The following is an 18678-nucleotide window of genomic DNA, read 5'->3' on the forward strand; positions in this document are numbered from 1 at the left end:
TGCTTCTAGCCATTCATACAGGAAAACCTTTATTACCTTTAAGTAGCTTGTCAAAAAGCTTGTAGACCTGGTTCTTGAAGTATATTACTTCAAGATTTTGAATATATACTTGAAGTATATCACAGCAACTCAAGCTGATGAAGCTATTTTTAAAAATATTTGTACATTCTCATGAATGACTTTATATGTACTTATTTTGTTCATAATATTGTGTTTACCAGCCTTCTTTAAGGCATAGATGTAGTTGTTTTTTCATACAGCTTTGGAATTTTGAATTTGTATGAACACTTCTGTTTAGTGAGACGTGTTTTTTTATTAGGTACTTTAGATCTGTGCTAGTAAATGTGTCAAAACCCAGGTAAAAGACTGAATTGGGACAGAGAACATTGTTCTGTTGCATTTTTTTTTGATGTTAAAATTTTGAAGATCGTGAAGTGGTACACTTAGGTTTCTTGAATGGGAAAATAAATTTGTATGGAAGTTATCTATACTTTAATGTTTGTTTTCACTTTTTGCTGCCATTAGGCCCTAATTAAATTCTGTATTTTAAAAACCTTCTTTTTAGCTGTTAGAGAAAGGGTTATCCAGTATGCAACAGTCCTTACTGCAGATCATTTACAGTCTTCTGAGTCATATTGACCTATCCACAGCACCAGTGAAGCAGTTTAATTTGGAAATCATAAAAGTGATTGGTAAATATGTTCAGGTAGGTACTCTGAAAAACTGTAAAATCCTTTTTGCTTATTATCAAAGCGGTAGTGAAATTACACTTGTATGTTTGGAGGAATTAATTTACTGCAGATATAAAAATAGTTTTCAAAGTCAGATTCCATAGTATTTTATTTTTGTCCTATGTACTTAATTCACTATATGCTTGTGTATTTGTCTAATTTGATTTATATCTTGTGGGTCAAGTTACCTGACTGAATGTGCATCTATACAGATATAGGCAAGTCTACATATATAGTTAAAGGAGATGATCCTTCAACTATTAAAATATAAGAAATGCTTACTGCTAAATACTGCACAAATGTTTTATTTAAGTGTATATGTTTTGGTTCAAAAGGAAGTTTTACAGGTAAATGCATATTTAAACAACTTTCGCTAATACATCTGTGAGGAACATTAAGTTGCACCGTAACAAATTTGAGTGTATTTTTTATTAAAGAAAATCCCCAAAAGATGAGCAATAATATTTTGCCCTAGGTAATTTGATCCTTTGTACTTGGAACACAATTTACTGAAAATCTATTTCACAGAAGAAAGTCTAGCATCTTGCTGAAAGATTTTATAAAAATCCCTGGAGCATTAAACTATTTCAGTGCACATTTTCCCCGCCTTCCCCCTTTTCTCTTTTCCAGAATTACATTACTGCCAGATGTATTTCAGTCAAATGGTTTAATCATAATTAACCAGGAAAAAGTAGCGCTCCATGGATGTTTTGTTATTGATGGATATGTACTTTAGATATTATGCTCCTGTCAGAGTGCATTAGGCAAAATGGAATGATTAACATTAACTCTAGTTTTTATAGTCTGATGGCTGCTTGCTTCACCTCTGACCTTTATCTGAGCTTTGTGTGCAAGCCCACGCTACCATGGAATGTAATCTTAATTAGAAGATGTTAGCTATCAAACTAATGGTAGCAGCAAAAAAAATATTCCAGAGAATTTTTTGTGTTTTTGATACAATAAAACACGTCACTATAAATGACAAAAGAAAAGATCATAAATGAACATGTCTTGTTTAAATGTTGTGCTGCTAAGCTGGGTTTTTTCCACTGCCATCACAATGCATCTTAATAAATATAAGTTGCTACAAGGATGGTTCAAGTTTGCAACTAGTTTTTATATGTTTATAATGCACAGAAATTCAGGAGATTGTTGGAGACTTTTGTTACTTAGAGCCTTAAAAGTGGCATTTTTTTTCTCCGTGCAATATTTTTAAAAAAAAAATTATTGAAATATATTAAATTTTAAACATGGTATCCTCATTTAAAAAAAAAAAAACCAACAAAAAACAAACAAACAAAAACCCCAAACAAACCAAAGCAGGCATCCTGTTAATTTCAAAAACTGGACAATTTTAAGTTTCAGGTAGAACCCTAACATCTTTGGGAGGGTAGATCTTAGCCCTCCCAAGGCACTGCTTTTGGTGGAAGTCTCTTCTGTGATTCACTCCACAATCTCCAGTTGAAACTACTGAATTATTTACCTTACCTTAATCATCATTTTAATGAGAGTGCACTTCACTTAGGCTCTGCCTATTAAGCTCTCATACTTTTGCCATGGCTTTTTTAAGCACTCCATTGGTTTGATACTATGTAAAAACCTTGTAAATGTTTTTGCCTTTCTTTTTTTTAGGATCTTTAAAATGTCTGAGGAAATACAAAGTTTGTCTGTTTCAAATTCTGTTTACCTTGCGTATAGGTGTAAAATAATTAAAGATGCCAGGAGGTGGAAGTTGTTTTGCTTTTAAATGCTATGAATTTTTATCTTTTGGGGCATGAAGGGCAGATACTTCAGACAATGGTAAAAAACATCGTGTAAATACAGGGAGCGAGGGACATAGAACAGTCTGGTGCAGCTGGCATTGTCACCCGGTGCTGGTGAGCCTGTCTGGCTGGACCTGACCACCCACCATGAGATGACCGTGCTGCTGCCTTCCCAGCACTTGAAGGTCCACAGCTGACCACCTGTGCTAGGACCTTGCAGCCACATGTAGAAGATCAGAACTTTTGGTTTTGGGAATCTTGCAGTCAATCAATGCAAAGTCCTACTGTGCAGTAAAAATGGCGGCCTTGTTTGAAGTGATTTTGTGATTTGTGTATGTTCTCTTTAGAGTCCATATTGGAAGGAAGCCCTTAATATTTTGAAACTGGTGGTGTCTCGGTCAGCAAGCCTTGTTGTACCAAATGATATTCCAAAGTCTTATGGAAGTGACATAGGTTCTCCTGAAATCTCTTTCACGAAAATTTTTAATAATGTCTCCAAGGAGCTACCTGGGAAGACCTTAGATTTTCATTTTGATATATCAGAGGTAATTATTATATGTAAATTATAATGCAATAATGACTTTGTTGCCAACTCAGATTTGTTTTCTTTTAGCCTTCCACGTTTATATATTAAAATAAATACAGATTTTAAGAATGGCAGATGTTGAAGTTTTACATACATGTAATTAGAGTCATACTGAAAGATAATTTTTGAATTTTTATATGTTATGGTTTTGCCTTTTCCCCCCCTTTGAATGTCTGGAGAGTTAGTTACTAAAAGTCAATATGATTATTCTCAAGGGTATTTCTGCAGTGTCAGAGAACAGGCTACTGCAGCTGGCTGCTGCTTGCAGCTGTACGTTCCAGGCTTTTATCAAATGAAGGGTTGAGAGGATTAAAACCCTGTATGGCAATTTTGGCATGACTTTGGAAGGGGGGAGAAAACTTACAGGAGAGTAGGATACAGAATATAGGAACCTCAGTGCAAGATGGATGCAACTGGAGAAAAGCCTCTGTAGTTAAAAACAACACCCCAATTAGGGTTCATTAGAACTGGAAATAATACAGCTGATACTCATTCTATGTCTGAAAAGTGGAGTGTAGCCAAATGACTGCAGTGTAATATAGGGATGGTAAAATTGTAGAAACTTTAGAAGTAATCAGCAGTAAAGGCTCCTGGTTGAAGCTGACCCTAGGTAATTATTGGAGGTATAGATTCTGTCTTAGGAGCATTACTTAAATTGGTAAGTGAATTCCTTACTGGATGTTTCAGTGAATGCAAGTAATTGAAAGATGAGATGAATTCCCACAGAGTTCATTGGAGTAGCATTTACTGTCACAAAGGCTGAATATGATCTTTGGTTTTCAGAAGTGTGCGTGTGTTAGTAAGGTTGCTAGTCTATGAGAACAGTTTGTTCATGTCTGTGAACGATTCTATAGAGAAGCTTTGCATCTTTTGAACTTAGAACACAGTTGTTTTTAAAGTGTGTTTAAAAAAATATATAACTGGATTGCCAGCATAAATCTTGCATATTTCAAAAAAACACAAGTGGGCAGAATGGCAGCCTGCTATGCAGGATAGGATTATTCAGCTTTATATTTCTCAGTGTACCAGTGCTCAGTGGATTAGGTCATGGGCTTCATAGGTTGCTTAAAATCAAACAGACAAACCTTCCGACATTCTAAATTCTATTCTAGTTCTAAATTCTAAAATCAGATGTGTAGACTCTACTAATATGGATTTGAATTTTAAGAAAGTATTTCTTGTCTTTGACAGACACCCATTATTGGGAATAAGTATGGTGATCAACATAGCGCAGCTGGTCGAAATGGGAAGCCAAAAGTCATTGCTGTCACCCGGAGCACTTCTTCAACTTCATCAGGCTCCAATTCAAATGCATTAGTTCCTGTCAGCTGGAAGAGACCACAGCTATCTCAGGTACATTGTCTCTCAAACACATTATACATATATTATAGACAGTGTTTATAAACATTAAAAAAGTAATTGTTAACTTTTAATTAGAAGTCTATACTGTGTCTTAGCAAAACAGTAAATATAGCATAAACTAAAAGCTAATACTGGTGAAAATTAAAAATGGTAAGATTCTTTTCACTGAAGTCAGCATGCGAGATGGCTAGTTAAAAAATGCAGACGTTTTACGTTTTTACCTGGACCTCCAGCATATGCCTTGCTATGTGTTTTTCTTTGGTATATTTTTCAGAGAAGAACTAGGGAGAAACTAATGAACGTGCTTTCTCTGTGTGGTCCAGAATCTGGTCTTCCCAAGAATCCTTCAGTAAGTGGTGATGGTGGTTTGTTTTGGTTTTTAAATTCCAGCAGTGAGAATGCCTTTGTGTTTTCAGGTATTGATGAACTTATGAAGAGTGAGTTTTGACAAACTGATTTTGGTTCAACAATTCACAAATCCAATTGAAGAACTAAAAAGAGATTAAATCATAAGTCATGAATTGCTGTTATTCCTCAAGAAGTCCAGTGGGCACCATTCTTTACTAGACAGGTTTCAAAACAGTATTTAAATTCAGCCACAACTCATGTTGCTGTCTCAGTGAATTTAGGTCAGACTCACAGGGGGAAGACTATACATTTTAAAGCAAGGATAAATTACTAGGATTAATTCTTACTTTTTATCTTACTTGGTTATCAAACCAAGATTATATTTTTTTAAAAGTCTTTGGACTGGAACTCAAATCTTTCCTCTCTAAATTAAATTGATTGATGTTGAGGAGCTCTGTTGATCAAACTAACCCTTAATACTTCTTCACAGAAGAGCAGGACTACACTGCCACTCCAGAATGGCGTGTTGCATGTTTGAGGCTGCACATATGAATTTTAATTGTCTTGGCTAGATGAGGGGATTGAACTAGGTCTCCCCTATTCTAGTCCATTATAAATAAGATGTGCTTTAGCGAGAAGGAGCAGCCAGTGGCTGAGGACTGCAAGGATGTTGATGCTGTATTGAAAATACCATCGAATCCATTGAAAACGGCCAGTGGATCACACGGCTTCAAATTAACATGGGTATCAGCAGGAACAATAGTCTTAACTGTTGAGTAAAAATAGGGCGATGGTGTTACTTCAGTGTATGGCATAGAAAAGACCCCCACTGGCATACTAAGCTTAATGGTGGTGATGACATTAAGAGCTTTTAAAATGAAGTGAGTAGCCTGTCTTGGTTATCATCTAGAATATCTTTTATTGCAACATAGAAGTTCTTAGCTGGGGAAAAAATATTGATGAGAGTTGCATATTTTATCTAGTGGAGGAGGTTAAAATAAATAAAATTAGATGCCTGAAAGCTGAAACTGAAGGGATTGTGAAAAATAAAAAATGGAAATAAACAGCAAATTGTAATTTGTGAAGATTATTGTCACTGGAAGCCAGCATTGGGTGCCTATTTATAGGTATACAGTCCTTCCACAGAAACTGATAGGCAAAAATGGTATGGCCTGTGAAATGCTGGATGATTATTGTGATATTTTTTTTTGTTGTTGTTCTTAAGTTTGATTAATATTGTGGTTATGAAAATGAAGGTTTGGGTGAAGGTTTGGGGGTATATTTTTCTCTTTATTTGAACCTTCGCAGCTCTCAGTTACATTAAGGAGACAATGATATCACTGGTTTAAAAATGTAGTATAAAATCCAGCAAGTCTTGAAACAAGTTGCAGTCTGCAGTGCCCTAGTATTATCGTTACAGTGGTACGCTCGCTGCTGCTAATGCCATTAAATTGCAGGAAAGCAGGATATCTGACTTTTGGAGAAGTTGGAACTTTTAATTTCTATTTTTACCTGTATCTGCAGGTTGTGTTTTCTTCTAATGAAGACTTGGAAGTTGGAGATCAACAAACTAGTCTTATTTCAACAACTGAAGAAGTGATTCAAGAGGAGGAAGTGGCTGTAGAAGACAATACCAGTGAACAGCAATTTGGAGTTTTTAAAGACTTTGACTTTTTAGATGTTGAATTGGAAGATGCAGAGGTGAGACCTTGGGATTTCTTCTGTGTATTTCCGTTTGAGAACATCTTAAAAATAAGGTTATGTTGGTGCAATTCTAAGGAATTGGCAGCTCTTCTAACTAGTCCAATTGGGAAGAATTTATGATGTTACTGAGCTTAACTTGCATGATAAAAAAGGTGTCTAAACTGTGCGGTGTTAAGTTGTTGCAAGTTGTTGGGTGTTTTTTGGAGGGGTTAAGTGACTTAACCTGAAAGTGAAGTGATATGACAGTATAAGCCAATGACAGGATGAACACCTGAGTATCATGCAGTAGAACACTTATTTATGGAACAATACATTAAGAAAATGTCATAATCTTTGTTCCTGATATTTTTCTGCATTTTGAAAAGATGAAGAATAGCTTTCAAAGTTACAAACTGTGTGATATACTATCTCATTATATACGATTGACTTGGTCACCATAATTGCTTGCATTGACTTTTACATTATATCTGGCTTGTTGCAGTTCTTGCATTTCCTCCACTTCTCCTGTTAAAAAAAGAAAGGGGAGGTAAAATAAAAATAATATCAAGAAATAGTAAAGGTTCTGTTAAAAAATGTTGCTTGTTTGGAATAAATAAAAGGCTTCAGACCAGAATTTGCTGAAGCTTTAAAGTATGACTATAAAAGGATTGGGGAGAAGAAATCAAATGCTTTATAGTTTCTTTCAGTGCTTTTGTTATAGTCTATACAAATTATTGAATTAGTAATGGAGACCCTCGCAGGTCTACTAAGAATAATATTTGCCTATCTAAACACTAAGGTGGTTGTTCTCCTGATTAATCTAGCTCTTTTTACAAAATCCTGCTTTTTTCCCCTTAATACTTTAGTTTTATCTCACTTTATTCATGCTTTCTCTATATGGCTTCACTTCAGCCAAAGTACAGGCTCATTATGGTTTATTGCATATATGTGACCACACACCATACATATACAATTTCCTATATTGAATGCAAGTAGTCAAACAGTTCAGAATCAAGGCTTATTAGTAGTAAAACACTACTTTAACACTAGATGGGGCTTTGCAAGTAGGATGCCAAAAGTTGAAAATGTTGCCAAATCAAGTTAATCTTTAATTTCATTTTCTGTGTTATTTTAATACCGGATCGTAATGAAGAGAAGACAGTTTCTTTCTCATTGCTTGCCTGTATGCAACATGCAGTGCTGCTATACTTGCACACACACACACAAAAAGAAAAAGCACAGACTGTACAAATTTAGGGCGTTACATATAAGTTGTGCACTTCATATAAGAGCTGCCTAGTTTTACACCAAAAATATAAAAAGTTCTTTGATGATAGTAATTAAATGTCAACAGTATGAACTGGGCCATTTATATTAAAATCTGAGTAATATTCAGATTAAACTTGAGTAGCATCCCACAGTAGTAGTACTTTGTAGCTGGGATTCTTTTGCTTTGCCGTAACTTGTCACTTTTTTTGGAGCAAACCAAATCACTAAAAGAGAAAGAGACCACAAAATGTTTAGTTTGCTTTGCATATTTAATGCATCACTATGATCTCTTAAGTCATTACAAGAGATACTCAGAGCAGTTTTGGAACCCCTACTTGCACATTTGGGGCTAGATGAGGTATTTCAGTAACGGTCTGTACACTGGCAAATTGAACTTACCAGGTTTTCCATCTTACTTCGATGAACTGTTGAAGGCTGACAGAGTGCTTGAGAAAATGAAAGATTGTTATTGTACTTGTGAATTAAAACAGTACTGGTTTTAAGATATGAATTTCACTTAGTATGTTGGTGTTTGAAACCCAAGTATCCCAGCTTTAAAATATGCAAACAGAAAGGATCCCGCTATTGGTGTTCAGATTTTATTTCATGAAACCGACACAAAGTAGCTGGTGAAACAGTTAATGAAGACATCGGTTATTCTACAGCCTGTATATAATTAATGTTGATGGTGCTTTGTCAGTTGGATGTGGTCAGTTTAGATTCATGTGTGTTAGTTAAAGGATTTCATCTAATGTTTGTTGAAACACTTGCTCTCTATGTTACACTAGAGAAAATGTATCATAAGCATGCTGGTTTTACTGTTTTGTCATCAGTTTGTTTTGTTTTTTTTTTAATCAATCTCCCGTTAGAAAGATAAATTATTTCAAATACTAGCTTTTTGACTAAAGCTTTTTTTTCAGAGCTTGAATCAGTCTTTTACTGTTGGCAAATCTTATGTAATAAAACATTTTTCCCTGGTTCTAGAGTATCTTTAAGTGTTTGTCCTCGTTCTTTCTAATTATATGTGTTTTCCTTTTTGCTAACCAGGAGCTGCAGGTAAGTTGCAGCCTGGTGCCCTGGCTTGTTCATCTGTTGTTGTCTGTGGTGTGTTTGTACTTGCTAGTCAGATACATAAAACTGATATTGATACAGTTCTAGATTATATATTGAGTTGCTTCCCAAGAAGATATTCAAAAGATTTCTACTTCATTTGCCATATATTTTAATTTACCTACAAACATCATTTAACAAGGTATTTAAAATTTTAATAAAATTAAAGGGCTGATTGAAACTCTGTTCATAATGCATTCAGTACTTGTGTTTTCTGTGTTGCATTTGTCTATTTTATTATGTTGAAATTCATACATACATATGTGTGCAAACTTTTTTTATTACAGGGTGAAAGCATGGACAACTTCAACTGGGGCGTTCGTAGGCGCTCTCTTGACAGTATTGACAAAGGTGACACACCGTCTCTTCAAGAATGTCAGTACTCTGGTAGCACACCCAGCTTGAACTTGACCAACCAGGAAGATACTGATGAGTCCTCAGAAGAAGAAGCAGCCCTGACTGCAAGTCAGATACTGTCTCGTTCACAGATGGTAAGTTATTTGTCTGTGAAAGGAATCTGAGAACCTAAGCTTTCACTTGCACTTTTAATGGATAAGTATGGCTCACAATTTCAGCCCAAGTGAACTAAAGAGGAACTAAATTAATGTGGCTAAGCTTCTTTTTCATAACAACATCAGTGAAGGGAAGAGTTGCTTTACCACGTCAGTGGTACATAACAGGTTTATAATTCTAGTACAACATTCTTTTACTGTCTTTATATTTAGTATATTTGTTTCAATATAAGTACAAAATTGCATGTGTTATATATCAATATGTGTCTTTGTGGATTCCTAGTTTTAAAAAAAAAAACAAAATAAAATACTGAAAAAGAACAAGAGCAATAAGTGGGATCCCATGGGAACCTCAGTTGTGTTTAACCATTGAAATTGAAAACTTGGTTATAGATTTTGAAGCATGTGTACACACAACGAAAATCAAGAATGCTGGTCACTAGGAAGCCTCTCTGCATTACATAAATAAAATTAGGAGAAAATTGACTGGACAGGGAAGCAGCAGGGATAGTATGCTGCTTTTCAGACTTTGGGCAAAGTTTGTATTAATGTTGCCCAAAACAAAGAGCTCTGCTCTTCAGTGTTTTCAGTCTAGCAGTTCACCAGCACCAAAGACCTTTAAGAATAAGAAAGGAAATAATTTTCTGGATTTCAAGGATAATTTCAAACTTCTCTTGAAAGTTAAATGTTACAGAAATGCATGTGATGCTTGTAATGCTTTTAATGTAAAGCTGTTAAACTCGTAATATGTAAATAAATTCAAATAGCTAACCATATTGAAACAGCCTATTTCAAAACTAACGTGTATTTTCCCTGTAATTTATATGTTCAGTAAACTATGAAGAATTTAACATTTCTTTTCTGTCTTAGTTAAACAGCGATTCTGCCATAGATGAAACAATATCAGATCATGCTGGTCTATCACTTCAGTCTCAAGATTCCACTAGCAGTGTGGGAACAGAAGAGGTGCTTCAAATCAGAACTGAGACCCCAAGTTTGGAGGCTTCTCCTCTAGATAATTCTAGCAACCAGCTGCCTGAGGTGGGGAGAAATGCGGGCTGGTGCATGGCTGATTTGGGCTCCTTCTAGTGTTTCAATAGCAACTTTGCCTTTCTTTTCAACTGAATTTTCATCTGTTACACTGATTATTTGATTTGCTTTTAATATTTCTAACCTGTTGGAATGTTCTTACAAAATGTTCCCTCAGTATGAAAACTGCTTGGGATGGACTGAGGGAACTTGCCACAGGTTAAAAATACTCTTGAAGGGCTGATAATGATCATTTCATGGTGCAGAATGAAAATAGGCTAATATTCAAGATGCTTTTATTTGATACGGTTGAAATCCTTCTTGAGCAACATTTTCTTTCAAATACTTTCTTACCTCCCTACCCCACCCCACCCCCTTTTTTTTTTTTTTTTTTTTTTTTTTTTTTTTTTTTTGCTTTCTTTGGGTTAATGTGATTGGTGCTATATGGGAATAAAACCTCAGGCCAGCTGTGTTAGCAGTTGGTTCCACTAAATAATCCTTTAAAAAGGACCAGAGATGCTAGTGGTATACTTTTTTGGAAAGGCCTGTGTGGACTGAGACAAATTTCAAGCTAATGGCCGCCTGCAAGTCTGTGAGTACTTTAATTTTATTTTACATGAGTTTTTTAAATTATTCAAAAGATTTTAAAAACCAGAAAACTGATCTGCTACAATTCCTACAATATTTAGCAGCTGTATCTAGAACCTCAATATGTTGGGTTTTTTCTTGAATATGGAGTGACTTGGTTTAGCTGGACTTCTTATCTCTTCAGTTAAAATTATTAATGCTACTGACAATCTTACTTTTATTTGGATTAGTATTGCGAATCCCATCTTTAACAGAGCATAGTTTTATTGAGTCTTCCAGAAAATCAAGCCATTTCTATGTGTATCTGAATAACGAGTGTGTAGTTTACACTTAAGAATGAGTCTTCAGCCAACCTGGTTTGAACAGTCAATTGACTAGTTCAAGTGACTGGGGTTTCTGAACAAAGGCTGTAGTCTACCTGTTTGCTGCCTAGAAAATCACTCTTATTAACAGGCAAACTACCCACCTAGCTAACATTTCAAATATAAGAACAAAAGACATACTTAGAGTACAACAAAGGGAAAGTGTGGGTGACTGGTTTTCTTTGGTAAAATCTTCACCTTCTAAAAGCGTAATATTGTGACTTTTATAAAGCAGCTTTTTTTCCACATTTTTCATATTTTTCCATTATTATCTACATGCTTTTTAAAAAAGTTTTGGTTCCATTGCAGTAGATAAGTTGTCTGAACTTTTGTAGAACACCTGTGCTTAGATTGTCAAACAAATTATTCTGTTAGCACTTCATCTGCTTGTCTACAGTATGCGTTTTTGTTCCAATAGAATTTTGGGTGAGGAAGAATACTTAATCTGGATGGTGTTTGTCCACATAGGATAGATGTTTTATGTTAAGATTTCAAAAGGGAGAAGCTGGCATTTTACAGAAAGAAATTCACCACAACAGAACTTTTGTCTTCCCCATTGTTCGCTTGTGATACAGTCTCAGCTGTAACTCATTTTTAGGATTTTATAGTTCTTTCCAAGACTGCCTTTATACTTGGATCCACTGTTCTTTTGCAGCTGCCTTTTAAAATCACTATACTTCCTATAAGCCAGGTGAAAACATTCACACAAAACAAGCACCGGTGTCATTAAAAATATTGAAAACATTTAAACTGGGCTGTAAAATAATTTCATGACTAAGCAACATCCAGTAAAAATTGTTATATTTAAAAAAAAAAAAAGGCTGTAAGTGCATATAAATGCAATCACTAAATGTGATGTGTTCCACATTTATTTTGTGCTTGTTAGAAGATGGGATTCAGTCCAATACATATGTTCTCTTCAAGCACGGTTCAGACACTCGAAGTTACTTCTCTACAAGAGTTAGCTGTCTAGTTGGATTTTGTTGCTAAAAGGGAGAGCTGGCTTTATGCTTTTTAATAGAATGTGCTTGAAAATGGGCACACTATCAACTCACTTCGAAAAATTTGTGAGGCCAGTAAAACTAATCTTGTTCTGAATTCTTGTACTGCACAACTGGTATCATAGTGCAGTTGGTTTTTTCCTATGCTCATATACTTTATCTATAAACTTTCAACACAGGTATTTCATTGCTTGTCAGGTGTCAGTTATCAAAACGTTGTAAGTATAAATAAATGTGTCAAAATCTATCTCAGGTAAAATAAAAAAATTGAAGCCATCATTTAAAAACAAGTGTGTGTGCTGGTTAGATGCAGTTGGTTTTTCTTCTCTTGTAGGGATGCTGAACAGTTAACTAAATAGTTTACTTAAATGTATTTGGCTGGTTCCCAGTAAGAGAATGTATCTTTGCAGAAAGGACAAAAATTCACATTCTAGCTTATAAGAATATTTTCAATGTTGTACAGTAAGTTTTACAAAATTAAGTATATGAAAGTTTCTGACTAAAATTATTCTTTTACTCACTTGCACTGTGGATTTATGAGGGAATGGTTTACTACAAGTAATTTTCCTTAGGTTCTGTGGAATTATCAAATCCATTTTTAAAGATACTTAAATGCCATTCATGTTGGTAATAAAGACATGTGCAATGTTACACAGGAAACTTCAGAAATCAGGAGTGATGGCACTATGAAGACTAACTTAGTGGTAAATTTATTAGCTAGTATAATTAGCACTTAATTATTTTCTAAAAGCGTATCCCTCCTATGTACATCTACCAGGCATGATCAATGCAGCTCTGTATCATACATTAACATCTATAATAGAAATGGACCTCTGCTTCAATCCAAACTATTTTGCGGTGGTATTTAGAAGTGTCTTGCAATCCTGTGTGCCTTAGCTGCTCAGTGTGACAAAATGGCTCTTCTGTGCAATAAAGTTACAGATGTAACGTTTACAAAAGAGGAATCAGAAGCGAGGTCACTAGCTGTGTCAAATGACAGCAGTGTCACATTGAGGAGTACCATTGTCAAAGCGAGGTCAGGTTAGGATCACCGTGAAAGCAAACGATACAGTTCTGTTTAAAGCTGAATTGTCTTTTCTAATGAGTACAGTTATTTATCTGAGGATCTGTTTAGACTGATGAAAGTCATGAAGTGCTATGTGTGCTTAAAGGCTGATCAAAGGTTTGTTGACCAGTCTTGGATATCCCAGTAGGGGAAGACCAGCACAGTAAGAATGAATACATGATAATTTTTGCCTTTAGGAAACAGCAAGTACAAGAAAGTGTTATTTTTATTCCACAGAAAAATCCATTAAAAGGTTTCAAATGGATTCATCATAAATTAACTATAATCTGAATTCTTCTCTTCAATATAGTGATGTTAATGAGTATAATAATGCTAATGGAAGAAGAGGGAAGGGAGAAAGGGTCATTCTGATATTACCTACCTGAGTTTAATCATCGTGTCTTTATAATTGCCAGTGATTGAAAGCCTACATTTAGAGATTCGGGGTTAAACCCTTAAAGCTCCCCATATTAACAGTAATGGCAAAATAATAAAAATGTGGAATGTCCCTTTTCCATTGTTCATCTGTTACACTGTTGCTCCATTATGCTTTAGAAAGTTGTTAAAATGGAGAGTGGAAATGAAAAGAAATATTCTGTACTGGTTCCAGACCCCAAAGGCAAGCATGAGGCAGCAATTTTTGTCCTTACCTGGAAAAGTAAAATATGGAAGTCTTGCTTGTGTTTGTGATCTAAGTATGTTTGAGGCTATTTGCAGATATTTTTCTGGGAGTGTTCTCTTGACAGATTTAATTGCGTATATTTGAGAAATGGTATTTGCTATAAATAATAAGTCATGTTCTAGGATATTAATGTTTACCAGAAGTTACAAATAGACTGCCTGTCTTTGTTCAAGTAAAACTGTGTGAACAATCCATAAAGCTGAATGATTAAAGTATAAATGGATATTTGTAAACAATTTTATATAACTCTGTTACTTTACCATAAGAATAACTGATAAGAATATGTAAGCCCTGACAATAAAAGTAATAGAAGTATGTTTGATTCACAGGAAGGCAGTTCAGCAGTAAAGGATGAACAGGTTAGCACTGCTAGTGAAGACACTGGGTTGTATCTACTACAAGAACAACAAGACTGTCTGGTCTGTCATGAATCTCTTGAGTTGGAAGAGACCCCAGAGCTGGCAGAGGCAGCAGCTCCTGAGAGCTATTCTGAATCTATCTGTGAAGAGGATGTCACTCTTGCTTTGAAAGAGCTAGATGAGAGATGTGAAGAAGAAGAAGCTGACTTCTCTGGTTTGTCTAGGTAATATTAATATTGGTTCCAAGTAACAGAAATTACATGTTATCAGTGCATGAATCAAAGTAGGCTTTCTTATGGTGTGCGGTTTTCCATGAATCCCATGCTCAGCAGTTGTCTCTGGAAAACAGCCGTGCAGGAGATGAGAATTCTTGAATAAAGGAAATCTAGTACATTTCATCACCATCAATGGGGCAGAGATGTGAAAAGAGGTCAGAGGATGTTCTGGAGTGTTTTCTTGGCAGCCACCAGCTGCAAGCAGTGTAACATGGAAAAGCCCTTGAACTCTCTGAATTATAGCAGAACCTATTTTGGCACCCAAAGACAGAAAAAAAAATGTTTTGTTTTGTTGTGTTTTTTTTTTTTAACCCATAAGTCCTGTAGGAGTCAGGCCAGTTTGTCTTTGAATTTGCTCAAGGTTTATTTTCAGTGTTAAGGTTAATCACTTTCTTGTTTATTTTTAAGACATCTTAAAGTAAAATAATATTTTTCGGGGTTTTTCATATGGAGATCAAAAATAACTAGTAAGAGGAAAAGTTATAGTTAATACTAGCTGGTTGATTCATATTTAAAGTAAAACCCTAAGTCCCTTGAAGGTAACAGTTTAAGGAGGGGAAAAAACCAACCACAAACAAAAACCCCAAACCAAAAGAAACAAAAAATTCCAAATTCTTCATAGGCTTGTTCATACTTCAAATTTGTTCAGAAGTTTAGATTGAATAATACATAGACTTAGTTTATACAGGAACATAGAATATATTCTCTCAGAGAGATCATTTAAGGAGCCTTTTACAGCAAAGGGCACAACAGGAACTGTAGAAGACCAAGTCATTTGAGAAGGTTCTACTGTAACAGAGACAGAGAAATTGAATCTTGTAATCCCGTACACAACCTACTGCAATATGCCTTGTGAGAATTAAAGGCTGGTACCAGTTAACAGCAGTTTATTTCCTAATGTGCAACTGAAAAATCTCTTTAAGATTTTAGTTTATTTGCAGTAACCAAAGAAACAAAAAGACAAAAGTGATTATTTTTTTGGTTGATACACTTGTTAGAAAATGTCTGAAAATCTTTTTGAAGCTTTGCTTACAGATCTTATTCAGAAGCATTGCATCTTAGTTTTTGAGCTTTGTGCTAAAATGAATGTACCCAAAACCAGCACTCACACCGCGTTTCTTGTTTAAGACATGCTTAAGTCTTGTTTAAGACATAGTTGGTGTTGCTGTGAATGAGGTGGTTGATACTGAGAAAAATGGTGTTAAAAAAAGCATTTTAATAAACTACCTGTACTTGGAATCATTCCACACGTATTTCTGCTGCGTAAGTAAAATTATACAAGAACAACTGTCAAAATGTATCCTTCCTTGTAATGCAGAAAATGTTAACAATTAAGTTAATGATTGTAAGTAGTAGCATTGATTAATTTATAGTTTGATATTTTTATTGGATGCCTGGTGCTTAATGGAAAGTATGACTGCAGAATGCTCTTTGAACAAAGGCCCATTAAATTGATTGCTTATAAAAATGAAAGTGTTCCAATCTATCTCCATTCACTTATGATGTTGCTTAAGACAGTTATAAAATAGTATTACACTGCTAAATGAGCTCTTGTGTTTCTCTTTAAGGAAAGCTAAAATTTGTTATAGATATTGTTGGACTGTATGTTTAGAGGAATAAAAATTTGAAGAACTGAATGTTAATTCAGTAATTGGGGCCAAGAAAAAAATACCAGTTTCTGAGTTGTGTGTGTATATATATATATATATATAGTGCTGTATATAACTATATATAACCTACAGATAGCCCTGTATCTACATGTAATCTACAGACAGTCTGTAGATACGTATAGAAATAACATTTTAATAAGCTTTGGAGATGTTTGAGAATATAAGAAATTTTTTATATTGCAGTAGCAAAAGTTTTTGATTTTTTGGTCCCTTCCTTGTTCATTGTTACCTTAACTAATTATTTAATTTACAAAATCCAAATTCTTATTTTTTTCTTCTTAGCAAAATTAAGCATTTTTTTTCCACTTTCATTAACTTCTTCCAAGTTAATTTCTGTTGTTTGTTATTCATAGCCAAGATGAAGAAGAACAGGATGGTTTCCCAGAAGTACAAACTTCCCCACCTCCTTCACCATTTCTTTCTGCCATATTGGCAGCTTTCCAACCAGTGGCATATGATGATGAAGAGCAAGCCTGGCGCTGCCATGTCAATCAAATGCTGTCAGATACAGATGGATCTTGTGCTGTGTATACATTTCATGTCTTCTCAAGATTGTTTCAGGTCAGTGAATTGCCAGTGTGTGGTTGTTTGTCTGAAGTCCTTTCCTCGTGCTTTGAAAACTATTCTTCCCCTCTGTAACTGCAAAAGCCTCAGAATTATGATAGCAAGAAGCCTTAGAAAGCAAATCAAAAGCACACAAAACCCCCCATGTTGCTAAAAGAATGCTACGTGGTCATACGCTATTTGCCCATGGGATATCTGCTGTATTCGTTGTCTAGGAGTGATTCTACTCAGGAAAAGCAACCAGCTCAAACAATCCCAGCTCAATGTATCTTAGTTCAAGTTGTGTCCCTTCCTTTATTTTCTGAGTGTCACCCAGGTTCTGTACTGATTACAGAATTAATGTCTTCCTCCTGGGTTTTCTGTGAGATTGATTACTATAGAATTGCAGCATGACAAACATTAATGAGTTTATCTTGGCATCTGTCTTGTGAGAAAAGTGTTTTTTTCTGCAGAGAAGTAATTGAAACACCAGGAGATCCACTAAGCTGGAAATTTCAAATCCCTCTTCTTAACTGTATTTGCTTCATAGAACTGGTATCCAACATGAGATGCCTGTGGCTTAATTTTTCTGGCTCCCTGCTCCCTATGTAGGGATGAGGTTTTTACGTATTCAGAGTGGTACCACTTGGATGTACATTATTCTTTGCAACTTCTTATGGGATAGGAGAAACAAAATGAATCCATTTTATTTACAGGCAATGTGCCAAGTGAGGTAAGAGCAGATTCAGTACTACAAACCAAGACCTTATGACTTCAACCATTTCTTAGATCTCCAGTGTTAATTTTGCCTGCTGTTTGGTACATCATCATAAATTTCTCAGTGAAAGCCTCACTTTGCTTCACCACACTAGCACACATTTTATCCTGTGTGTATGAGCACGTTTAGGGTTAGTACCATGAAGTAACTTACATGTGAAGAATTGATAACTCTACCTTAGCCATGGAATAACTTGTTTGTGCATCTATACCCATTTTCCATTTTTAGTTTAAAAATTTCGCCACAGCGCTGTGAAATTCTGTTACTGGTTTTAGATGTTTGTCTTTTTCCTTCAGCTAGACATCAGGGGGTTAGTTTTTCTGTATTAGTACCAAAGCTTAGCTGCTTTTTCTCAAAGTGGTAAAATGGGAGTTCATATTCTCTTGTGTTTGTTAAAGAAGGAGCTAGAAAGAAAGGAGAAACTCTCTGTGGCTCGACAGAATGGCCCTCAGTCAGCTGGAAAGGTGGATACTCTGGGAAAAGGGACAATAGCAATCCAGGTCTCGAGCCTGCGCAAAAGAAGTATTCCTGAGGAGTTGTTACTGGGTACAGAGAAGGGTTAAAATGATTAAATGAGACCCTTGGAGGCCTTGTTTGACTGGACCTTTCCATTTTGCCTTCTGGCTCCTACTGTGTTTAACTTTGCGGCTGAAAGTACCATCTTGTATAGTTTCATTCTACATGTAATTTTATAGAATTTATGAAATAATACATAGCAAAGCACTTGTATTAGGCCAAGCTGACAGTCTGCATACATTATTTAATGTGATATACATAGGACTGATTTTTGAAGAAGGTAGAAACCCTGCAGGTGGCAGTTTGGACACACTGTGCTACATGGGCTGTATTCTTAGTCATAAAACAGAGTATAATCTCTTGCAACGCAAACACTTGACAATGAATTGAACTACTAACTATACTGCATGAAGACAAATAGTCATCCAGCTATACTGATGTGAAA

The 18678-nt window shown here is 35.3% G+C and overlaps 1 protein-coding gene across 11 annotated transcripts in view; it reads left to right on the forward strand.

Annotated features, from left to right (window-relative positions):
* The window catches only part of FRYL (FRY like transcription coactivator), a 185816-nt gene that overhangs the window by 150783 nt on the left and 16355 nt on the right, over positions 1–18678 (forward strand). For all 11 annotated transcript variants that reach the window (XM_056333546.1, XM_056333537.1, XM_056333479.1 and 8 more), the window contains 9 exons: positions 566–706; positions 2842–3039; positions 4272–4433; positions 4717–4791; positions 6315–6491; positions 9140–9343; positions 10235–10405; positions 14422–14675; positions 16750–16957. In XM_056333546.1, the coding sequence (XP_056189521.1) occupies positions 566–706; positions 2842–3039; positions 4272–4433; positions 4717–4791; positions 6315–6491; positions 9140–9343; positions 10235–10405; positions 14422–14675; positions 16750–16957 (1590 nt within the window). The remainder of the gene's footprint in view (positions 1–565; positions 707–2841; positions 3040–4271; positions 4434–4716; positions 4792–6314; positions 6492–9139; positions 9344–10234; positions 10406–14421; positions 14676–16749; positions 16958–18678) is intronic.

Source organism: Falco biarmicus, chromosome 1, assembly GCF_023638135.1.
Source record: "Falco biarmicus isolate bFalBia1 chromosome 1, bFalBia1.pri, whole genome shotgun sequence".
In the NCBI taxonomy this organism is placed as follows: Eukaryota; Metazoa; Chordata; class Aves; order Falconiformes; family Falconidae; genus Falco; species Falco biarmicus.